The sequence below is a fragment of the Sapajus apella genome, unplaced genomic scaffold (genome assembly GCF_009761245.1).
Source record: "Sapajus apella isolate SASKATOON/1434 unplaced genomic scaffold, GSC_monkey_1.0 scaffold36, whole genome shotgun sequence".
NCBI lineage: Eukaryota > Metazoa > Chordata > Mammalia > Primates > Cebidae > Sapajus > Sapajus apella.
The window spans coordinates 33,730,627-33,756,198 of NW_022436976.1; the positions used below are offsets into that span (position 1 = coordinate 33,730,627).

Below are 25,572 nucleotides of genomic sequence, written 5' to 3' on the forward strand. Positions count from 1 at the left end.
CTTGTTACCCAGGCTGGAGTGCAATGGCATGATCTCGGCTCACTGCAATCTCCGCCTCCTGAGTTCAGGCAATTCTCCTGCCTCAGCCTCCTGGGTAGCTGGGATTACAGGCACGCGCCACCATGCCCAGCTAATTTTTTTTGTATTTTTATTAGAGATGGGGTTTCACCATGTTGACCAGGATGGTCTCGATCACTTGACCTCGTGATTCATCTGCCTCGGCTTCCCAAAGTGCTGGGATTACAGGCGTGAGCCACCGCGCCCCGCCGATTTTTGCATTTTTAATAGAGACAGGGTTTCACCTGTTGGCCAGGATGATCTTGATCTCCTGACCTCGTCATCCATCCACCTCAGCCTCCAAAAGTGCTGGGATTACAGGTGTGAGCCATGCGCCAGGCCAATTTTTGTATTTTTGTAGAGACAGGGTTTCACTCTGTCGGACATGCTTGTCTTGAACTCCTGACTTCATGATCCACCCGCCTCCCAAAGTGCTGGAATTACAGGGGTGAGTCACTGCGGCCCGCCAACCAATTTTGTATTTTTCGTAGAGATGGGGTTTTACCATGCTGATCAGGCTGGTCTGGAACTCCTGACCTCAGGTGATCCACCTGCCTCAGCCTCCCAAAGTGCCGGGATTATAGGCATGAGCCACTGCACCCGGCCGGCAATATATTTTTATACTGAGAGGAAGAAAGCTCATTTAAAAACAAAAGATGCCCATAAAAAGATGAATGGATAAAATGTGATATACGCATATAATGGAATATTATTCAGCTATAAAGCAGTAAAGTCCCGATACATGCTATGACAAGGTGAACCTTGAAAACACTATGCTTAAGTGAGGTACTCCAGGCCTCCAGGTACAAAAGAACAAATACTACATGATTCTATTTATGTGAGATATCTAGAATAGGCAATCCATAGAATAGAAAGTAGATTGGTGGTTACCAGGGGCTGAGGTAGAGGGGAATACAGAGCTATTGTTTTTTTTTTTTTTTTTTTTTTTTTTGAGACGCAGTTTCGCTCTTGTTACCCAGGCTGGAGTGCAATGGCGCGATCTCGGCTCACCGCAACCTCCGCCTCCTGGGTTCAGGCAATTCTGCTGCCTCAGCCTCCTGAGTAGCTGGGACTACAGGCACGCGCCACCATGCCCAGCTACTTTTTTGTATTTTTAGTAGAGACGGGGTTTCACCATGTTGACCAGGATGGTCTCGATCTCTTGACCTCGTGATCCACCCGCCTCGGCCTCCCAAAGTGCTGGGATTACAGGCTTGAGCCACCGCGCCCGGCATAGAGCTATTGTTTAATGGATACCAAGTTTCAGTTGAGGAAAGTGAAAAAAGTTCAAGAGATGAATAGGGTTGATGGTTGGCCAACACTGTGAATTTAATGAATGCCAATGAATTGTACTGTTAAAAACGGCCAAAATGGCAAATTTTGTGATACATATAGATGTATCCACACACACACACACACACACAGAGTAAAAAACAAAACAAAAGCCAAAAGAACAGGACCCTAAGAGAGAAAGGATACTGTGGAATGATAAGGTGAATAGGACACAGTGCTTCCCTTTTACTCTCCTGTACTCAGAGCTGTCTACTATGGGCATCTGAGGCTCTAGCTGGAGGAAGAAGGAACTGCAGGAAGAGCCAACCAGTAACTTTAGGTCCTCTTTCTGTACAACTGGTTCAGAAAAAAAAAAACAAGAACCAGGAAGAGGAAAATGTACAAAGTAAAACTTATGTGTACAATTACAAAATTTATATTCCCAGCCTTAAGCTTTCTCTAAGCCCTAGCTCCCTATAGCTAACTTCTTGCAGAACAATCCCATCTGGAATATAGTCAGTACCTCTTAAATTCAATAGGCTCTAAGCAAACTCATCATAGAGAATTGGCATGCTATAGATTACAAACAATGAATAAACATGTTCCCTGCTGTCAAGACTCTTTATAAGCTACTGAATACAGACTACTGGGTTAATATGTTACCATTATATACCACGATATGAGATAGCGAAAATGGTATTATAGAAGAGCAACTTAAGCTAATAGCAGTAAAAGTACAGAGAAAGGGTTGACTATAACTGGAAAGACAGGGAAGGGTTTCAAGGAGGCTGAATTATCCCTTAAGACAGAGGCTGTCATCTGCATATAATTGTAAAACTCTATGAAGCAACTTGGAACAATTAGGGCATCTGAATGGAAAGTGCTTTTTGGTTACACTTCTTACCAAATAAACTGGATAAAATCTATTGTTTTTGAGAAATAACACAGATCCTATTGTCAATGGATTCATGCAATTAGGGGAAGAAAAGGTGATAGCAAAGTCACTACATTCAATTAGATTACCAAATAACAAGCACATTCAAGTATTTTCAAATGTTACAGAACATAAAACATTTTCAGAAATTTGGTTCTGGATGATGCTCTGTAAGTTTGACTAAGAATTCCTTTGAAAAAGGTGGTTATTGGCCAGGTGCAGTGGCTCACGCCTGTAATCCCAGCACTTTGGGAGGCCAAGGCAGGCAGATCTTCTGAGGTCAGGAGTTTGAGTCCAGCTGGCCAACATGGTGAAACCCTGTCTCTACTAAAAATACAAAAATTAGCCAGACAGGGTGGTGCGCACCTGTAATTCCAACCACTTGGGAGGTTGAGGCAGGAGAACTGCTTGAAACTAAGAGGCGGAGGTTGCAGTGGCCGAGATTGTGTCACTGCACTCTAGCCTAAGTGACAGAGTGAACCCATCTCAAAAAAAAAAAAAAAAAAAAAAAAAAAAAAAAAAAAAAAAAAAAAAAGAACTGGTTATTTACTTGACCTTTGTATGAAACTGTCTCTGAAGCCCCCCATCTCTTACTTTTTAACAGCCTTTGATTTTTCTGTGTTTGTTAACATTAAAACAAAAACTATATATAATTTATTATACCAAATCAATGAACTAATGAATACAGAAAAGATTGGAGAAGCTTGTCTTATTCCCAACAGTCTTTTAGTTTAGTGGCCGTTTTTTTTTTTTTTTTTTTGAGACAGAGTCTTGCTCTGTTAACCAGTCTGGAGTGCAGTGTCACGATCTCGGCTCACTGCAACCTCCACCTCCTGGGTTCAAGCGAATCTCCTGCCTCAGCTTTCCAAGTAGCTGGGATTACAGGCACCTACCACCATGCCCAGCTAATTTTCATATTTTTAGTAAAGATGGGGTTTCACCACGTTGGCCAGGCTGGTCCCGAACTTCTGACTGCATGATCTGCCCACCTTGATCTCCCAAAGTACTGGGATTACAGATGTAAGCCACCGTGCCTGGCCTTTTTTTTTTTTTTTTTTTTTTTTGAGACAGTCTTGCTCTGTTGCCCAGGCTAGACTGCAACGGCACAATCTCTTCTCACTGCAACCTCAGCCTCCCAGGTTCAAGTGATTCTCCTAACTCAGCCTCCCAGTAGCTAGGATTACAGGCATGCACCACCACACCCAGCTAATTTTTGTATTTTTCATAGAGACAGGGTTTCACTATGTTGGCAAGGCTGGTCTTGGACTCCTGACCCTCAGTTAATCTACCTGCCTCAGCCTCCAAAAGTGCTGGGATTATAGGCGTGAGCCACCATACCGGCCTTAGGTTTTAAAGTTTCTGAAGAGGATACCAATTAAGCTTCGGAAGGGGAAAAAAAAAAATCACAAATACTGATAGCCTGTATAGTACTGTTAGTGACATCCAGTACTTACAGTAGAAAATTAGGGATATGTAGAAAATATAAAGATTAGAACTTTATTTGGCCTAAGTGCATTCAGTGAATTTTTGAGATCCACCACTGCTCTCCCTGCTCCTCACTCCCTAAACTGAGCACTTTCTACTTGTTTCATGTTCTGAAGGTCTAAGCACAGAATACTATAATTTCGTTTCACAACAATGGCAAAAGTGTCTTCTCTTTTCAAAAGTTTGTATATGCTTTAAACTGCCCACACCGAAAAAGGCAGTATATTCCTGAGTTCACACTTTGTAACAAGTTTTAAACATCCCAAAGTAAAAGTAACAAAATTTTAATCAATGAGTTTCCTATTCTAAGACATGTATGTGTATATATATATTCATATCTGAGTGTTTCTGAAAATCATACCCATATTTTCATGCATACATTTAATGCAATAGCTTCTTTTTTCCTTCTCAAGAAGCTGTTTTTAACCCAAATCTATGAGCAAGCCAGGTTATATATAGTATACTAGATGTTCCCAAAGAGAAATACTTCAGATTTGTTAAGGGTTATGTAAAGTACAAATATCTTGGTTCTCAAAAAGTCAAATTTAGAAAGAGGGAAAGAAGAACAAAAAGTAAAACTCATTTCTATCTTAGGTTCGAATATTCAGAAATTTTATGGTTGCTACCTTGTATTATTGCTTTATGTATGCTTTCCCTGTACAACTACCTGTGAGGGTTAGAAGACAAGGAACACCAGGATGGGGGTGGGGGGCAGAGAAGCTGCTACAGTGTATACACATGCCACATATCTATTATGTGCATTAATTCTCTGTGTCATGTTTTGGAGTGTATAATTCCTCAAAAAGTTAGAATTGCAGTGGCAGGCTGGGTGCAGTGGCTCACGCCTGTAATTCCTTTGGGAGCCAAGGTGCGCAGATCATGAGGTCAGGAGTTTGAAACCAGCCTGACCAACATGGTGAAACCCCATCTCTACTAAAAACACAAAAATTAGCCAGGCATGGTGGTGTGCACTTGTAATCTCAGCTACTTGGGAGGCTGAGGCAGGAGAGTCACTTGAACCCAGGAGGCAGAGGTTGTAGTCAGCTGAGATTGTGCCACAGCACTCTAGCCTGGGCAACAGAGTGAGACTCTGTCTCAAAAAAAAAAAAAAAAAAAGAATTGCTGTGGCAATATTAACAAAAAAGAATTCACTGGCCGGGCGCGGTGGCTCAAGCCTGTAATCCCAGCACTGTGGGAGGCCGAGGCGGGTGGATCACAAGGTCAAGAGATCGAGACCATCCTGGTCAACATGGTGAAACCCCGTCTCTACTAAAACTACAAAAAAAATTAGCTGGGCATGGTGGCGCGTGCCTGTAATCCCAGCGACTCAGGAGGCTGGGGGAGGAGAATTGCCTGAACCCGGGAGGCGGAGGTTGCGGTGAGCCGAGATCGCGCCATTGCACTCCAGCCTGGGTAACAAGAGTGAAACTCTGTCTCAAAAAAAAAAAAAAAAAAAAGAATTCACAATAAGTGCCATAATAAAAAGTAGATACAGAGCATTGTGGAGGCACACAGGAAAGGCACCTAACCCTTTTCAGCACAAATGCTGTATAGGTGCTACCAGGAAGGCTTCTGGGAGGAAATAATGCCTATATTAAGACTTGGAAAAAAGGAGAAACAGCAATGTGCTTGGAAATACTGACAGGGATTTCTTTTCTACAATGGTGTAAATAAAAAATTCTGCACGGTAGGTGCTCAGTACCTATATAAGGATATTAGGGAGGTAAATCTCTTATTACTTTCCCTTTTTTTTGGTGGGGGAGGAGGGATGGGAGGAAATGAAAAGGTCAAGAATGAGTATAATCAAGTATAAATGAAAAGAGTAAATGCAGGATAAATGAATGAATAGTATAAACTCTGGTTTTGACACACCTTAGTTGAAACCTGGAATTCTAGCACTTACTAGGCTATGTGATCTTAGGTAGGCACCCAATTCTCTAATCCTCAGCTCTCTCATCTGTAACCGATGAAAACCAACTAAAAGGGATATTTGTGAAGCTGAAATGGGATATAATATATATTGATTTGTCGACTTGTCTAATTAGTATCCCCACCAGATCGTAAGCTACAAAAGACAGAGGCCATGCAAAATATCTTATACCATTGTCTAGTAAATCCTTGGCAAAATGCTTGGCACACTGTTGTCAATAAATGTTGACTATCATTAAGTACTTTGTTATGATTTCAATTACAGCAGCACCATGCCCTCAGCACAGTAGTATATGTTTGATTATATTCTGAAGAGATCAAAAATTACTAACTGGTTCCTTATTTCAATGTAAAACATTTATAAAATTAATGCTGCCCCTATACTAAAAGTTTTACTAATAATGAGAGTCATAAAGTCTTCTAAATCTGAACAAAAAGTTTAGAAAAACATGTCCTTGGAGATGTTACACAGTTAAATCTATACTGCAAGAAAGGTATAATTTTTTTTCTTCTCTAAAGAAGTGTTTCTCAACTAAGGGTGCTTTTGCCTGCAAGGTACATATGGCAATATCTAGAGATATTTTTGATTGTCACAAATAGGTGTGTAGGAGTGTTACTGGCATGTAGTGAGTGAAGGCCAGGTATGCTGCTAAATATCCTATAATGCACGGGACAGCTCTCACAGCAACGAATTTTCTAGTTCAAAATGTCAATACTGGTGAGGTTGGGGGGCAGAGGAATTGAAGGGTAGAAGGGTAGGCAAAGATATAAAACTGCATTAACATTTACAAGTAAGTTAGGTTTAATATTATCAGAACTCATGTGTATTACTGCAACTTATTCATTTTTACCAAGTTTTAGATTTTTAAAAAGAGGTTTGAAGGGATTTAGATTTTTTTCGTAATATTAATCTACAATTAAGAGAATGGTCTCTCTAAAAACATTTCAGGTCCATGAAAATATATAAAAGTTTTCAATAACTCAGAAAAAAAATGTATAATTTCAGGTCTTACAAATGAAGCTCTAATCTGTATCTCAGAGTAAGAAGGTACAGTCACATCAAGCTGAAAGGAAAAAGACGCATCTGGCTTATATTTTCTACTATTTTATCAGTACACTGATTTTCAACGCACAAAGCAGATTTAAATGATGTGTTAATTTTATTCATTCATATATGGAAGGTGGAAGGAACATGCGGCACTGTGCCATTCTACTACCTCTTCTTTGCCCATTTAACTCTGCTATTTCTTTATTAATGATCCCCACCCCTACCTCCACATTCTTTCTTTCTTTTTTTGAGACAGAGTCCCATGTGATCTCTGCTTACTGCAACCTCTGCCTCCTGGGTTCAAGCAATTCTCCTGCCTCAGCCTCCCAAATAGCTGGGATTACAGGCACGTGCCACCATGTCTGGCTAATTTTTGTAATTTTAGTAGAGATGGGGTCTCACCATGTTGGCCAGGCTGGTCTCAAACTCCTGACCCTAGAAGATCCACCTGCTTTGGCGTCTCAATGTGCTGGGATTAAAGGTGTGAGCCACTGCACCCGGCCCCTACCTCCACATTATTTCTGATACATGCTTAACAGCACATGCACACTAATTATTATTTAAAATTGTGAGGTGATACCACACACAGTAATTATATGATGAAATTTAAATTATGGCAGTGAAAATGTAAACTCTAGTTACTATCACAAATGGAATTGGCCAGGCACAGTGGCTCACACCTGTAATCTCAGCACTTTGGGAGGCCAAGGCGGGTGGATCACTTGAGGTCAGGAGTTCAAGACCAGCCTGGCCAACATGATGAAACACTGTCTCTACTAAAAATACAAAAAAAAAAATTAGCTGGGTATGATTGTGGGCACCTGTAATCCCAGCTACTCAGGAGACTGAGGCAGGAAAATCGCTTGAGCCCAGTAGACAGAGGTTGCAGTGAGCGGAGATCATGCCGCTGTACTCCAGCTTGGGCAATAGAGTGAGACTATGTCTTAAAAAACAAACAAACAAAAAAACAAATGGAATCATTAGGCAGAGGTGAATCTAGGTGGTAACATCACAAGTAGTTGGTGCTGTTATTTATCAAATATCTTTTGGAATAACATCAATCTTTGGTTTCATATTTGAGAAAAACTGTGTCATAAAAATACAATAAACCGACTTACAATTGGTTTTTTTTTTTTTTGAGACCGAGTCTCATTCGGTCACCCAGGCTGGAGTGCAATGGCGCAAACTGGCTCACTGCAACCTCTATCTCCTGGGTCCAAGTGATTCTCTTGCCTCAGCCTCCTGAGTAGTTGGGATTATAGGCATGTGCCACCATACCTGGCTAATTTTTGCATTTTTAGTAGAGATAGGGTTTCACCATGTTGGCTAGGCTGGTCTTGAACTCCTGACCTCAGGTGATCCACCCGCCTCAGCCTCCCAAAGTGCTGGGATTACAGGCATGTGCCACTGTGCCCGGCTGACTTACACATTTTACACAATAATTTTTGAAACAGTTTTAATAAGAGATCTAACCCATGGAAAGCTATTGCTACAGCCTTTTGGCTGATGTAAACATGAGGCTCTGTAGAATATAAAGGTGCATTAGAGTAAAATGTACCTCTATTGAGGCACAAGTCCAAAAACTTAAATAATAAAAAAAGTCTGTCTCATTTGAAGAAATGTTGGGGTTTATTTCCATATTATTAGAGACATATATCATATTAATATTCAAGAGCAGTTATAAAATTTTGTCATATATGCAAATATATTGAGCCTGAAAAGATGAAAGTCCTTAACTGTCTACTAAAATTATTTTTTTGACCATCATTTAATTTCATAGAAAAATCAAAGTGCCACAATCCTCCAAAGACATCAATGACAGTATCAAAGATTCTTCTGAACTAATATTTTACATCTGAAAGGTCTAGGCAACTCTTTGTGCATGTACCCACATAATTCAACAACTTGCAAAGTGATCATACCTCTTCAATACCAGCTATATTATTCACAGCCAGTTTTTTTAGAGAACTCTGAAGCTTTTTGTCATCAGCTGTAGCTGTTCTATGTACCACCTTCTTCTTTCTGCGAGCTGTACCCTGAAAAATAACCAAACAGAAGTGTTAGCATGCCTGCTATCTGGCAACTCCAATCATATCTTATCTATTACGACATTTAACTAAAACCCACATTAAAAAATGGACAAAATAATAATGATTAATATTATAAGACTGCTCAGAGGTTGTGACTGTCAGCCGAATGCAGATTTTTAAAGGTTTTGTTTTCCTTATCAGCTTTCTCAGGTTGAATTATTATTATTTTTTAAAAAATTTTTTTTAAAGGCGGGATTTTACCATGTTGGCCAGGCTGGTCTAGAACTCCTGACCTGGTGATCCACCCGCCTCAGCCTCCCAAAGTATTGGGATTACAGGTGTGAGCCACCACGCCCAGCCTGAATTATTCTTATCTAATATCCAGCCTTCATCATTTCAACACAAGATACTGTTTGCTAACAAAACATCATTGATAACTTCAAGACAATTTAAGTACATTATAACAATTTTAAAACATTATCTTTTCTTATAGTAACTACCACTCCTTGCCAATAGTCTAAAGACATTCTGAAATTTTGGGAATTATGACATAACTGAAAATTAAAAGCCTATATTACAGGAGGAAAAAAACCAATAAATACATAAACAAATTAGATAACTTCAAATGGGATTAAGTACTATTAAGAAAAAAACAAAACTAGAGCATAGAAAGAATGACTAAGTAGGAGTAAAGCACTACTCTATTAGAAGGTCCAGGAAAGCCCCCTCTGAAGAGGTGGCATATGAATTGAGACCCATAACTAGGGGAAGAATGATCTAAGCAGAATGAAGCAAGGTTGAACTTGTCCTTTCTAGAGAGAGAAAATGGGCCGTATGGCTAGAGCAGAGTGAACAATGGGAAATAAGGAATATGAAATCAGAAAGATAGGCAAGGACCAGATTATACAGCCTAGAATGCCATGGACAGGAGGTAGATTTTATTCTGATTGCAATGGGAAACCATTGAAAGGTTTTACGCATGGGAATGACTTGATCTGGTTATTTATGACCGAGGTTGCTATGTGGAAAATGGATTATAATGAGACCAGTCAGGAGGCTCCTGCAGCTGTACTGGCAAGAGATGAGGGATATGGCGGTGAAGATGGTGAGGGGTCAGATTCTCACAAGAGACCACATGACTGCTGATGGATTATATATGGGATATGAGAAAAAGAGGAAGTTTGGATGATGCTTAGAATCTTGGCCTGAGCAAATAGGTTAAAATTATACTAGTTACTGAGAAAGTTCATTTCTAAATTGATACTTTGAAACTAAATATATTTTCCCACTGAAATACTATTTAAAATAATGGATTAAATTCCTGGATCAGTTTATTAAGTCTTAAGGGTTAACTCTGTCTAAAACTGGCTTAAGAGTAAAGTGAAAGGAATAGTGGTTTCAATCTCTGGTTAGCTCCTATACTTAGTACTCAGGGAATCAGCCTTGTAGAGAGGAGGCAGGCGCTTCAGTCTCAGCAATTCTGGTGGGAGTGAAGGAGAGATCTGACAGCAGAGGATGCCTTGAAATCCAGTTGCTGAAGGACTGACTATTTACATAGGCACTCACTTGTGAAGCAGTCCTGACTTAAGGACAGCTCAATTGCTTGCTGAATACCTCAACTCAAATGATCCTCAGACACCTCAAATTCAGCATGTCTTAAAGCTTAACAGTCTGGCAATCTACTCTTTCTGTATTTCCTAACTTTTGTAGCTAGTGGTACCACCAAATACTCAGTCTCTAAAATCATGAACCTGAGGGTTATCCCAGACTCTTCTGCATGCCCTTCACCCCGCATATCCCATCAGTCACTAAATAGTGTCAATTTCAACTCCTAAATTTGTACCCATGTAAGAGGTCCCCAGCCCCTGGGCCACTGACCAGTACCAGTCTGTGGCCTGTTAGGAACACGGCAGCACAGCAGGAGGTAGGGTGGGGGGGCATGATCGAGCATTACTGCTTGAGCTCCACTACCAATCACATCATCAGATCAGCGGCAGCATTAGATTCTCATAGGAGTGAGAACCCTATTGTGAACTGCGTATGAGAGGGATCTAGGTTGTGTACTCCTTATGAGAATATAACTAATGCCTGATGATCTGAGGTGGAACAGCTTTATTGCAAAACCATCATCCCCCGAATCTGTGGAAAAACTGTCTTCCATGAAACTAGTCCCTGGTGCCAGAAAGGTTGAGGACTGCTGCCTTACACTATAGCAATAGTCTCTCAATTGTTCTCCTCTGTGCCATACTTCCATTTGGTTCCATTTTCCACAGTGCCAGCAGTTGCCTTTCTAAAATGGCAGTCATTTCCTTCTTAAAATCCTTTAATAGTTCCCCATTGCCTATAGGATAAACTCCAAGCTCCTTAGTATGGCATATGTAAGTATGATGGAATTCCAAACTACTTGGTCATTTCATTTCCTACCATTCTGTATCCATTAGGTACTCTAAAGATAGCTGTACTGGCCGGGCGCAGTGGCTCACACCGGTAATCCCAGCACTTTGGGAGGTCAAGGTGGGCGGATCATGAGATCAGGAGTCCAAGACCAGCCTGATCAACATGGTGAAATCCATCTCTAATAAAAATACAAAAATTAGGCTAGGCATGGTGGCTTGCACCTATAATCCTGGCACTTTGGGAAGCCGAGGCAGGTGGATCACTTGAGGTCAGGAGTTTGAGACTAGTCTGACCAACATAGAGAAACCCCATCTCTAAGAAAAACAAAAAAACAAAAAACAAAAAATTAGGCCAGGTGTAATAGCTCACACCTGTAATTCCAGCACTTTCGGAGGCCAAGGTAGGTGGATCAAGAGGTCAGGAGCTCGAGACCAGCCTGGCCAATATGGTAAAACCCCATCTCTACTAAAAATACAAGAAACTAGCTAGGCATGGTGGCACACACCTGTAGTCCCAGCTGCTCGGGAGACTGAGGCAGGAGAATTGCTTGAGCCCAGGAGGTGGAGGTTGCAGTGAGCTGAGATTGTGCCACCGCACTCCAGCCTCGGTGACGGAGCAAGATTCCGTTGCAAAAAAAAAAAAAATTAGCTGGATGTGGTAGCACACCCCTGTAATCCCAGCTACTCAGGGGGCTTAGGCAGGAGAGCTGCTTGAACCTGGGAGGCAGAGGTTGCAATGAGCTGAGATTGCACCACTGCCTGGGCAACAGAGCAAAGCTCCGTTGCAAAAAAAAAAAAAAAAAAAAAAAAAAAGAATAGCTGTACCAAATTAAAGCAAGCCATTCCATTAAGTACTGTGTTATCTCAGCACCATATGTGCCTTTGCAAGTGTAGAAATGACAACCTGTTTCACTCCACCTCCACGAACCCTCATCGTTTTGTTTGAGACAGTATCTTGTTCTGTCACCCAGGCTGGAGTGCAGTGGCGCGATCTCAGCTTACCGCAACCTCTGCCTCCCAGATTCAAGTGATTCTCCTGCTTCAGCCGCGCGAGTAGCTGGCACTACAGATGCATGTTACCACACCCAGCTTATTTTTGTATTTGTAGTTGAGACGCGGTTTTACCATATTGTCTAGGTTGGTCTCGAACTCCTGACCTCATGATCCACCTGCCTTGACCTCCCAAAGTGCTGGGATTATAGGCATGAGCCACTGCACTGGGCTTTTGTGTTTTGTTTTTTTGAGACAGAGTCTTGCTCTGTTGCCCAGGCTGGAGTGCAGTGGCATGATCTCGGCTCACTACAACTTCCATTTCCCAGGTTCAAGTGATTCTCCTGCCTCAGTCTCCCAAGTAGCTTGGACTACAGTTGTGGGCCACCACACCAGGCTAATTTTTGTACTTTTAGTGGAGACGGGGTTTCACCATGTTGGCTAGGCCAGTCTTCAACTCCTGACCTCAAGTGATCCACCTGCCTCAGCCTCCCAAAGTGCTGGGATTACAGGCGTGAGCCACCACACCTGGCTACTGGCTTTCTGCCTAGTGATAAATTCTTGTTTATCCTTTTTAAGTAAGATCTCAGTGATAACTTCCTTGTCTCCTAGAGGCAAGAGCAGCTTGTATTTCATTATAACACTCACTATTCTGCATTACAATTGTGAGCATGTCTCTCTTCCAAACAGAGCTGTGATCTCGTTTATCTTCTATATGCCTGGCACACAGTAGGTGCTCAATATACAATAGCTAAATTGAATGCAGCAACCACTGTTTTAAAATACGTAATGATGATGTGCTACATCAAGCTCTTCTAGGTATATTCTATGGTTCTTGACTATCCCTAGTTTTTGCATTGGTACATTGCATCACACTTGATGCTACAATGAGACTACTGTGGTTACATGGGTGTTAATCTAACTCCCGACTCATATAACTGTATCACTATGGAAGAATGAGGAAGTACTGGCTCTTCTTCCCTTCCTTCCCCTTGTGCTCATCCCCAGGAGCTATGGTTATCATCATTGTAAAAGACACAGTGGGACTTGCTACAGAAAGTAGTGTCCTACCTACCACTTCCTCAGGTCTGAGGTAAAAACTGTTCTTTCTTTCATTTTTGCAAAGATTGTATTGGGCAAGACATGGGTAGAATATTCTCTTTGAGCCTGGAGCCACACCTGAAGGGAATCAAAGCCTTTGGTGTTCACAACTAGCTCTTCCTTAAGCTTTAAAAAATACACGGAATTAGAAAGCTCATATTCATATTCACCAACATGGAAGAATAAGTAAGAATTTGTAAGGAAAACCTGGCAATGAAAAAAATATATAATCAACTTAAGTGTCTGCAGCTAAACCTCTGTACAAGTAGGTATATCCAGTTAAGAGGCAATAACCGTAATATCTGGTATGCCCTGCAGGTGAGTCTAACTATAATAATAGCTATCATCTATTAAGCATCTACTCTGTGCCAGACACCATGTTAGGTGGTTTAAAAATATTACCCTAATCTTTAAACACCTTATGTAGGATTATTTCTATTTTGCAGATAAAAAAGTGGAAGCTTAACAAGGTTGGATAACTTGTTCACATCATACAACTAGCAGATGTTAAGAGTTAGGATTCAAACAAATGTGGCTATTTCCATTGCACTTTCAGAGAGACAGTGTTCTAGTTACCTATTTTAGGTCTAGACAAGTTATTTTCAAATTGGAATGTGGTTTGATCTTGATTATCGAAAAGATTTTAGATTTTCAATGACCACAAATCTGAAATAATAACACTATCTGGTAATCATACATTCTCCTATCAATTTTTCTTATGCCACACTCACCTTGCCCCCTATCCGGACCTGAGCCTGAAGTTTGGCTAACTTTTCTTGATTCATGCTGTTGGTAAATCTAGGGGGGAAAAATAGATTTGTTAAAGTCACTCTTTTACCAAAATTAAAAAACTGTTTATGCAACAGTACCTTCTGGTTCACTCATCTTGTAGTATGCATCAACACCATGACTATATGAATACTGTCTATATTCTTAATAACTTGTTCTAGCTTCATAAACCAGATATTTTTACAAATCAAAGTTAAATTACCATGAGGGAATCAAACATACAAACAGAAAATAGAATGGGATTCAAACCCATCTATTCAAAGATCCCTCCTTAAAACATGATTCAGTCCTTTGGCATTCAGTTAAACCTAACCAATCATGAAATCTCTGTAGGGAAGCCAGTTTTTTCTTCCAAAGATTTTTTTCAGCAAAGAGCTGTTACCAAATGTTATTAGCAAAATCTTCAAGTAGATTTTTTTTCCTCTCAAATCACACTTTGTATTTCTTATAAATCATAAAGATGACAAAAAGAAAAAAAACCTGAACAAAGAAGAAATTCAACAAAAGGCTGTCTGGCTGTCAAGATATCAAGTAGTCACATCCTCTATTCAAGGTCAGATGATGTTAATAATGGGGAAAGAGAACCAAGTTTTCAGACATTTCTTCAGAGTTCATTCAATACCCTGCACTGATACAGTATGTTATACTTGTCAAGATATTCTTGCATACAGGGTAAAATGCTTCATTATACAATTTAACAAAAACATGTCTTTGCTACAGTAATAAATGTGGGGGCAGGGAGAGAGGAGACTCCTAAAATAAGCTTTTTAAAGCTAATCTTGATTTTGAAGATTCTAACATTATAGTTATGAATCTGGTCTGGTCAGTGATATTCACACTAAGGAAAAAACATTCTTAAGTTTATAATGGGTCATAACATTCCACACTACATAAACAAATAAAAGCCAAATTAAGGCCTGGCATGGTGGCTCACACCTATAATCGCAGTATTTTGGGAGGCCAAGGTGGGCAGATCACCTGAGGTTGGGAGTTCAAGACCAGCCTGACCAACATGGAGAAACCCCATCTCTACTTAAAATAGAAAATTAGCTGGGTGTGGTGGCACATCCCTGTAATCCCAGCTAGTCAGGAGACTGAGGCAGGAGAATCGCTTGAACATGGGAGGTGAAGGTTGTGGTCGGCTGAGATTGTGCCACTGCACTCCAGGCTGGGCAACAAGAGCAAAAAAACTCTGTCTCAAGGGGGAAAAAAACCTGGCCAGGCTCAGAGGCCCATGCCTGTAATCCCAGCATTTTGGGAGGCCGAAGTGGGCAGATCATGAGGTGGAGACCATCCTGGCTAACATGGTGAAACCCTGTCTTTACTACAACCACAAATAGTAGCCAGGCATGGTAGCATGTGCCTGTAGTCCCAGCTACTAGGGAGGCTGAGGCAGGAGAATTGCTTGAACCTGGGAGGCAGAGATTGCAGTGAGCCGAGATCCTGCCACTGCACTCCAGCCTGGGCAACAGAGTGAGAATTCGTCTAAAACAAACAAATGAAAACAAACAACAACAACAAAAAAACCCAAAAAATTAAGTCTTGTTTTACTCATTCTGTGGATCAACAAATCATTACTGAGATGTGAGGGAGGGAATAAAGGACTAGGCTGTTATCAAACCTTCTTTGGCCAATTCTCTAACCCTTTTATAGTCATTATTCACATGAAAAGATACTGTTTGCTTCATTTGAGAGATTAAAAAAAGGAGCATCAGATTATACAATTACTAGCTGTTCTATACTTTGACACTCTACTTAGGCACTAACCTGTATATATGTCTTCCTTAAGGCTAATGTCCAGTTCCCAAATATTTAGAATGTATGATTCTGCACTCTGCTCAGCACTGTATTACAGTGCTCAGGCAGCTAAAAACACTCTTCTATAGGAGGAATTATGTTTAGAGTCCAAAACAAGAAGTCTTAAGTGTGTGCCAATCTTAGCTCTGCCATAGACTTAAATCCCAATCCCTATACTCAAATATCCACAGAAAAGGACCAACATTCATATTTCTCAAAGGAATGTGGCTATGAGAGTGTAGTGAACTAACAAAGAGCCTAAGGAATTTATTGCAAAAAAAAAGGGAGGGGCTAAGGAAAAACATTCGGTGGAGATACAGGGTACTCTTTGGGATTCTTCTGCATTTTGAAGTAACAATTCCCAAGAGAAGAGACAGAGGTTGGGATGCCAAGACAAAGTCTTGACTTGTTTGAAACAAAAGCAAGAACAAAATGAACTCTTTAAATCAAGGCATAGATGAAAGAACCATCCCAGGTGGTCAGGACTACAGAATTGAGAAATCTTGTTTCTAAGGAGTATCTCAGAGAAAAAGGATTTTAGGGAGACTGGGAGCTCAAGGCAGTAGGGGAGGAAGAAGAGTGGTCTTTTGTTTCTTACTTAGCAAGCTGTGGAGTGTAGAATTCAAGTAGGACTGAGACTGGACTCAGTCTATGAGATATCAAGCTCAGAATCTGGGGTAGACCTCTAAGATCACCTGGTTTCTCTCTTTTCAATCAACCTTTACTTTATTGCACCCATCATTCCTGGGATGCCATCTCAACACCAGTTAGCAGTGGCAAATTACAAACAAAACAATTCTCTCCCTCCCAATTTAACAGATTAGGAAATGAGGGCCCAGAAGGGAGAAGTCCTTTCTTAGGTCCAAAAGGAAGAAGAAACTTCCTAAAGCCACATGATTAATGAGTTCTTCCTTGGGGATCCCAGGATCTCTTATCACTGTTCTCAAGGACTCAAGAAAGAGTGTAAACAGTGAGGTTTATCTATATTTATTAAGTGCCTGAGTTAGAAGCATTGTGGTAGGCACTTTCACATACACCATGTTTACACAGAGATAAAAAATAATTGCAACTTTGAGTCCTGACTTTTTATTATGCAGGGTTTCTCTAAGAGAAGTGCAGGCTTTGGAATTAGAAAGACCAAGCTTCTACCACTTGGGAAATGTATTTTACTTCTCTGAACTTGTATTTCTCCTGCATTTGGAAAGGTATATAACACCACGTACTTCACAAGGTTGTTTTGAGGGTTAAAAGATTATCAAGCACAGGGAAGGGTTCACAGAAGATACACAGTTACTGGTAACTATTGTTACCACTCCCGAAGGGGACAACAAAGGTAAACAGCAACAATGTGGGAACGGAAGTTGAAACCGCCATTCACTAGCCGTGCAACATTGAGTCTGTCGGTCAGGCAGTGGGAGGGGGTTATAAAGACGCCGACTTGTAAACAAACACTGGCATTACAAGGTGAAGAGCGCTGCAACTGAGTTCGGTTCCCTGGACTTGGGGGCGGGAAGTGGTAACCTCAGCTTCCCTATCTGTATACTGGGAATATCAAATGAAATGACAACAGAGAGCCTTTCTTTATAAAGCCCACAGCGCACAACACTGCTGTTGTGAACGAGGAGTAATGGGACAGAGGAGAGGCGTCCACCGCCTCCGGGGACTGGATCTGGGCTGCAACAGCGCGGGCCCGCTCGCTCCCACAGGGGGCGGTGGTGCTGGGGACCTTCCCTCAGGTGCCGACCCCCAGCCGCGCCGCCGGTAACCGACAGGCCAAGCCAGCCGCCTCCGCCCCCGCTCGCCGCGCCACGGCGGAAGTGGCAGCCTGAGCGGTTGGCGGGTGTCGGAAGGAGAGGGCGGGGGGAGACCGTGCGCAGCGGCCTATGGCCGTGGAGTGGCGGGACCGCCGGGGGTCTCACCTGAAGCAGGGAGGGTCCTCCAACACCAGCACGCGGCAAGAGCAAGATGGCTACCTCAGCGGAGACAGAGAAAGACGAAGGCGGCGGCGGCGGCGGCGGGAGCGGGTCCACGTGACAAAGTCGGTCCCGCCTCTCCCTCTCCGGGGCAGCCTATCCCGGGAGCGCACATCTGAACTGCAAAGCCCGGCCTGCTCTGCGAATCCCTCCACTGCTAGTGGCGGCAGGTGCAAGTGCCCGCGCGGCATCCTGGGGCTTGCAGTCTCCCGAGCGTTCCATTGTGTCCCTGCCTACAATTTTAGGGAACCTAACAGAAAGGCGGTCGGTATGTTTCTCTTTGGGTGTATACTTTAGTTAGGTTGTTTTTTGGCTATGCATTAAGTACGCACTTTAGGACTCAACTAGTACCAGGAAGAAAGACCGGACATTTTCACCTGTTATACAGCGGAGGGGAAAAATTGGGAAGAAATCCTCAAGCTACAAGAAAAATAACCAGAAGCTTTACACTTTAAATGCCTGCAGTGACTTCTGTCCTGGTGTGCTAAGTCCACCCAAGCCCCAAGTTTGGTTTTCTCGGAGCTTTTATCAGTTGGTTGCATCATCCCTGAGTAGAAGATTTGCGGTTGCAAGGAAAAATAAGGTACAGAGCTCCAGCGGGAAAGGGCATGCCTGCGCGGCACGAGCCCACGCACCGCCGGAGAGGGTTGCAAGGTCTCCTCGGAGACCTGGGCAGGACTCTAACAATGAAATCCAGTCGTCCAGTCTTTATTTGTGGAGAGGGAAGGAGAATCCGAGGCCATTGGGCAACCCGCCCACTGTTGGGAGAGACTGACCTCACCAATCAATAATTTGCGTTTGACTAGGAAGTGCAGCGGTTCTTGGGGGGAGGGGCTGGACTGGGTGGCGGACGCAAGCAGCAACCGTTCTCCTCCTGAACCTCTCACCCGCATTCTTGGCCCACATTTTCCCGCTCCGTCCCAGGACTTGGACACCCAGAATCTAGGAAAAGTAACTCGCGCTTGAGAACAGCTCTTGCACCCATCTACGTGATCTGCACCTTTAAACTCACTCTGTGCCGAACCGGACCCCGGAGGCACCACCCACATCCGTCTAACATCACTTCCTTCAGAGTTTGAAAAAAAAAAAATCTGGGAAGGCGAGGGGTTGTGCTGAGCCGCTCTCGGCTAGCGGTGTGGACCTTCTGCTGGGACTGCGGCCCTGCGTCCGCTCAGCCCCGTGGCTCCGCGCACCTACTGCCATGGAGACGCGGCCTCGTCTCGGGGCCACCTGTTTGCTGGGCTTCAGTCTCCTGCTCCTCGTCATCTCTTCTGATGGACATAATGGGCTTGGAAAGGGTCAGACCGCGTTCTTATCTTACTCTTTACTGATCCTGGGCCACAGCCCAGTATAACCTCTTCTTGCCCTAACACGTTCCCCTCACGTTCTATCTCTCAGGCCACGCCAAATTTCTTTTTATCTTCCCCAGCCACTCCTGGAGTTTGACGATTTCTTGGCTACCCCAAGAAAGAGTAGCGGGCCTGGGGAATGGAGAAGTTGTACTTGAGGCCTCGCTGAATTTTTGGGTTGGGGGAAAGAATGGCCCGTAAATTAAGAAAAGCATGTTTAAGAGCCCGGCATAGTGCCTAGCGCTTGGGAGGTCCTGAGGAACGGTCACTTCTCACCTGGGAGAAATAGAGCCGTTGGGGACCTGCGTATGCAGAGAACCCTGTCCTGGGTCTGAAGATTCTGCTCCTTACCTCTTCCGTGAAGACCTAGGTTACTGCCACTTCCTTGCCTTTGGGATATAGCACCTGCATCCCAGGTTGCCATATCTAGTGCATAAGAAGGGCCAGGTGAAGGGTAGAAGGTGCTCTTTTAAGAGTTCCCAACAATTGTCCTTGCTGTGTTTCAGCGAGTGTGTCTTAAGACATTGAGTTTTCAGTGAGTGAGCGATCAGTGGTTAGGTGTGGCTCCTACTCCATTCATTACCTACATCTCCATTCTATGTTTTAACACCTTTCACCTCATCAGCCCTTACTTAGTTGAAAGTTGGATTGACAGTCTGTGAACTCAGGGTTTATACTTTTCTAAATAGATGAATCGTAGCATGGATCCCAACCCCTCTTCCATTTTTTTTTTCACCGACCTTGTTGTATGGAATGATTCTGCTGCAGTCCTGCTGTTTTTGTTTTCTCTTATTATTTCACATCTATTGGTGGGTAGTAAGATTGGGTGGGCATTCATTTTTCCTAAATGCAGTCATTCCTTCATTCCAAAAATAATTTTGATCACCTTCTGTATTTTCTGTATTTCAGGCACTGTTCTAGGCTTTAGGGATATAGCTGTAAACAGGACAGAGAAGGTTCCTACTCTCGTGGAGCTTATTATATTCAAGTCAGAGAGACAGAGTAGACTCATGAACAAATTAATAAACAAGACAGTTTCAGCTAGGAATAAGTGCTGGGAAAACAACAAGACTGTGATGGAATAGGAAGTAGGAAGGCTGGGGAGGTTGGGGGAGCTGGTGCATCACTTGAGTTATGAAGATCAGGGAAAGCTTTTTGGAGAAGGTGATACGTGGGTTTCCATCTCAGTGATGAAACTGCATGACAAATCCTGTTAGGCCAGAATGTTTTAAATACTGACAATCCCATTTTAAAACAGACTACTGTATATTTAAAGTAAAATTGTAAGTACTGAGGGTAACAGAAGAGTATAGTGTTAGGAACATGGGTTTAGATCTGAGCTTTTTTCTTAGGCTTTGTTTGTTTGTTTTTGTCTTGAGATGGAGTCTTGCTCTGCCGCCCAGGCTGGAGTGCAGTGGTGCGATCTCGGCTCACTGCAACCGTCTCTGGGGTTCAAGTGATTCTCCTGCCTCAGCTTCCCGAGTAGCAGGGACTACAGGGGTGCAGCACTACATCCATCTAATTTTTTTTTTTTTTTTTGTATTTTTAGTTGAAATGGAATTTCACCATGTTGACCAGGCTGGTCTCGAACTCTTGACCTCAGGTGATCCTCCCTCCTTGGCCTCCCAAAGTGTTAGGATTATAGGCATGAGCCACTGTGCGTGGCCTAGATCTGAGTTTTAATTTGTTCTGCCACTCACCAGCTAAGTAGGCTTGGGCAAGTTTCTTAACTCTCAAAGCCTCAGTTCCTCATCTGCAAAGGGGCATCATAACTACCTCAGACACTCAACAAATAATTTACTCTGTTCCAGTTACTGTGTTAGGTGTAGGTAATACCTTGAAGTCAGGTATTTTGTATCTTTATTCCTTGTTAGATATTAAGCTTTGTGTGGTTGTTCTAGTTACCATTGTTGTGTAATAAATCACTCCAAAATTTAGTGGGCATGAAGAAATCGTTTTATTATGCTCACAATTCTGTGAGTAAGGAATTCAAACAAGGTACATTGGGGAAGGCTTGTCCCTAGTCTATGATGTCTGGGGCCTCAGCTAAGCTGGTAACCTCTCCATGTGATCTTTCTGCATGAGCTGCTATGGGTTTCCTCACAGTAGCCTTATGGAAGGCTCGATTCCAAGAGTGAGTGCCATAAGAGAACAACGTGGAAATGCATGGCATTTTTGTCATCTAGCCTTACAAAGCACATAGCATCACTTCCACTGTACTCTGTAGGTACAGATTTAAGGGAATGGGACATGGAGGTTGCAGCAAGCTGAGATTGTGCCACTGCACTCCAGCCTGAGCAACAGAGTGAGACTCTGTCTCAAAAAAAAAAAAAGGAAATTAGGGGGCCAGGATTTTAATCCTTGTCAGGCCATTTAGTTCTGGTCCTACCTGGTAACCAATTAATCATTGAGAGAGTTGGACTAGAAGTAGTGCTTCCTAAGATCCCTTCCAGCTGTAACATTCTATAGTGTTCCAAAATAATTACATTGTTCTCCATGGACTGAAAATTTAGACTACGTCACCTACAGGAAGTAGTGACCAATATTACTGTACATTTACTATCTTCCAGATGCTGTTTTGTGTGCACTTTTCATGTATTTACTAAACCTATAATAACCCTATGAGATGGATAATGTTTTTATCATTATCTCCACTTCACAGATGAAAAAACCTCAAATGAGGCACAGGAGTCTGGTGGACTAGCTGGAATACAAATCCCAGCGCCACTGCCCTTAACCAGCACACCACTCCATTCTCTCAGTGCAGAAACTGCTCTGAAGTTTAAAGGAGAAACTAGATAAACTAGAAAGCTATCACTGGGAGTGGTTCTTGTGCTCTTCTGCCTGAAACAAAAATGAATGACTTTGTCAAGTCTCTGGAATAAAAATTTGGCACTTACACATATGAAGTGTGTTTACCTTCCACACGATGTTTTACTCACATTCACAGCAGCCTATGGGGTACATATTTTTGTTAGCCATATTTGCATTTATTAAAACAGTCAGTGGCTGAACAAGAATTCTAATGCAGAGCTGTTTGACTGAGACATTTAGCCACTATGTTCTATGTCTCAGGTACAGTGTTCCCTTTTTGAGAGGCTTGGCTGCCAGCTCTGATGCTTGATCTTTTGTTATTTAGGTTTCATGAGCTAGGAGGGGGTGGATAATACTTTTCAGATGTACTTAGCTTACATTCATTTAAAACAATTTTTGGATGAAGGGATTGGAAATTCTGATTAAATACTGTGTTTAGAAATGGTTGCTTTTCTTTCTTTCTTTTTTTTTTTTTTAATGTTACAGGGTAAGAGCTGCTTACCCTGGGAGACTTTACATAACAGGTAACTGGCATAAATTAAGTGGCTGTACAGGTGACACTTTAGGAAATTGGACTGCCTTCAGATGTTCCATGTTGGCACGGGTGTGAGTGTGAGTAGTGCTGGGGAGTGGACAATTTTAGTAACAAGGTAAACATTGTACCTTTTAAACTTATTTTTGAGGGGTAAACAAAAAAAATCCCAATTTTTCTAGATCTGAATTTGGTGTTCTCATTTTGCTTTGGTGAAGCTGCATTCATTTGTTCATTTAATCTGTGCTAGAGAGGCAGTAAAATGTAGTGAATGGTTGTTAACTACAGACCCTGGAACTCAACCACCTAGATTCTAATCCCAGCTCTGCCGCTTACTGGCAATGTAACCTTGGGCAAGCTGTTTCAGTTCAGCTTCCTTATTTATAAAGGGGTAGTTAGAGTTTCTACCTCATAAAGTTATTGTGCGGATTAAATAATATATATAAAAGCATTTAAGTGCCTGGCACATGATAAATTACATATGTGTTAGTCATTATTAATATTGTTATTATAATTTTTTTTTTTTTTTTCGAGACAGAGTTTCCCTCTTGTTACCCAGGCTGGAGTGCAATGGCGTGATCTCGGCTCACTGCAACCTCCGCCTCCTGGGTTCAGGCAATTCTCCTGCCTCAGCCTCCTGAGTAGCTGGGATTACAGGCACGTGCCACCATGCCCAGCTAATTTTTTGTATTTTTAGTAGAGACGGGGTTTCACCATGTTGACCAGGATGGTGTCGATCTCTTGACCTCGTGATCCACCTGCCTCGGCCTCCCAAAGTGCTGGGATTACAGGCGTGAGCCACCGTGCCCGGCCCATTATAATTATTACATATAATAATCACTTAGGCTGGGTGCAGTGCCTCATTCCTATAATCCTAGCACTTTGGGAGGCCGAGGTGGGATTGCTTGAGGCCAGAAGTTCAAAACCAGCCTAGGCAACATAGCAAGATCCTATCTCTACCAAAAAAAAGTAATTGCTAATAAGTGATGGTGGTAATTATTAGTATTATAAAAAACTCCAGTGTAACTTGTAATCTGAATTCTCAAGGAAATTTTGTACATGCAGTGGACTATGTTCATATTACACCTCTAGACTTACTCTTAGGGATATTGCAGTAGAACAGCTTGGGAAGTACTGGGGTACTAGAAAAGCATGCTAATTAGGAGTCAGGAGACTTAAATTTTGATTTTGGTCTACCTTGAAACGTTGGATAGCTTCTTTTCTAGGCCTCAATAAAATGAGAGGGTTGGACGAAATTAATCTCTAGGGTTGTGACTCTTTAAATTTAAATTTATTAAAGTAAAAGTAAAATTAAAAATTGAGCTCAGCTGGATTGGCTACATTTCAATTGTTCTGTAGCCACATGTGGGTAGCGCCTACCATATTGAACAGCTCACTGCAGTAAGTTCTACTTTATAATGCTGCTGTAGGGTCTCTATTAGTAATAACCTTATATGATTGTAAGGTTTGACACCTAGCTTCTCAGTGGCCTAGGTACCAGGAGAATTTATTTATTTATTTATTTATTTGAGACAGAGTCTCACTCTGTCACTCAGGCTGGAGGGCAGTGGCGTGATTTTGGCTCACTGCAACCACTGCCTCCTGGATTTAAGTGATTCTCCTCAGCCTCCCAGGTAGCTTGGATTACAGGCGCATACCACCATACCCAGCTAATTTTTAAATTTTTAGTAGAGATGGGTTTTCACCATGTTGGCCAGGCCAGGCTTGAACTTCTCAGCTCAAGTGATCTTCCTGCCTTGGTCTCCCAAAGTACTGGGATTACAGGCATGAACCACTCCGCCCTGCTGAGAAATTCTATTTAACCTAATATTAATATAACTTCCTTAACTTTCTTTTGTTTGGCATTGGACTTCTACAGGTCCTTCTGTTTTAGGTGCGTGTGTGTTATTTTTCTTTTAAAGAAAGGAAACAGGTGTCACTTTCTGTTGCCAAAACTAGAGTGTAGTGGTACCATTATAGCTCACTGCATTCTCGGACTCTTGGCCTCAAGCAGTCCTCTGACATCAGCTTTCTGAGTAGTTGAGACTATAGTTGCATGCCACTGCAACCAGCTAATTTTTAAATTTTTTTGTAGAGATGAGATTTCACTATGTTGCCCAGGCTTGCCTCAAACTCCTGGCCTCAAGTGATCCTCCTGTCTTGGCCTTGCAAAGTGCTGGGATTATAGGTGTGAACCACCACAACTGGTTAGGTATGCTTTTATAAGCATCACGGAGGTATTTTTTTTCGTAAACCAAGACTGACAATTTTTGTCTTTTCACTTTAATTGGCAAGTTTAGTCCATTTATGTTTGTTGTGATTAATGACAGAGCTGTTCTTGTTTCTCTTATCTAGTTTCTATCTCTACTGCTTTTTTTTTTTCTGTGCTTTTTTCTCTTCTTTTCTTTTTGTCATTTCTTTGGGGATTGAATATTTATTTGCTTGTTCTTATTTTATCTCCTTTATTAGTTTGGAAATTGGCATTCTCGTTTTCTTTCAGTGTTAACTCTTGAGATTTTACTTGCATGCTTAATAAAATCCAACACTATTATACCCTCAATGGTAAGAAGGACTTTAAAATATTTAACTTCAGTCACTCCCTCTTTACTTATAAGGAGTTGTTACATATTTAGTTCTAATTAAAAATTTTTTTTCTAAACATTTATTTTTTAGAGATAGATTCTCATCCTGTTTCCCAGATTGACCTCAGACTCCTGGGCTCAAGCGATCCTCCTGCCTAACCTGCAGAGTAGCTGGGACTACAGATGCACATTGTGCTGGGTTTAGTTCTCTCTCACTTTTTTTTTTAACTCTACAAATTGGGCATTATAAATTGCTATACAGACAATATTTACAGATTTATTTACATGTTTGCTGGTTTATTTGCATCTAAGCCTTCTTCTGGGATCATTTCCCGCCTGAAATGTGTCCTTTTACTATCCTGTTGGTTCTTTCTCGTTCTCTCCTAGGGGACTATTTCATACTTATTCCTGTCTTTTCAAATCTCCAATACTTCTTCCATAGTCCTTGCTCTCAGTTAGTCACGATGGTCCCTCTTGAACAGAAGACAGAAGGA

The 25,572-nt window shown here is 42.0% G+C and overlaps 2 protein-coding genes across 3 annotated transcripts in view; one reads left to right on the top strand and one right to left on the bottom strand.

Annotated features, from left to right (window-relative positions):
- Positions 1-18,001, bottom strand: part of BTF3L4 (basic transcription factor 3 like 4) — a 29,918-nt gene extending 11,917 nt beyond the window's left edge. Inside the window, exons 1-3 of the mRNA XM_032297024.1 lie at positions 17,748-18,001; positions 13,974-14,040; positions 8,648-8,761 (exon numbers count right to left, since the gene is read on the bottom strand). Coding sequence (XP_032152915.1) covers positions 8,648-8,761; positions 13,974-14,027 — 168 coding nt within the window. The 5' untranslated portion in view covers positions 14,028-14,040; positions 17,748-18,001. The remainder of the gene's footprint in view (positions 1-8,647; positions 8,762-13,973; positions 14,041-17,747) is intronic.
- TXNDC12 (thioredoxin domain containing 12) overlaps positions 17,957-25,572 on the top strand; it is a 37,101-nt gene continuing 29,485 nt past the window's right edge. Inside the window, exon 1 of one of the 2 annotated variants that reach the window (XM_032297022.1) lies at positions 17,957-19,099. In XM_032297022.1, the coding sequence (XP_032152913.1) occupies positions 19,003-19,099 (97 nt within the window). In that variant the 5' untranslated portion in view covers positions 17,957-19,002. The remainder of the gene's footprint in view (positions 19,100-25,572) is intronic. The other variant, XM_032297023.1, reaches the window with a different exon arrangement.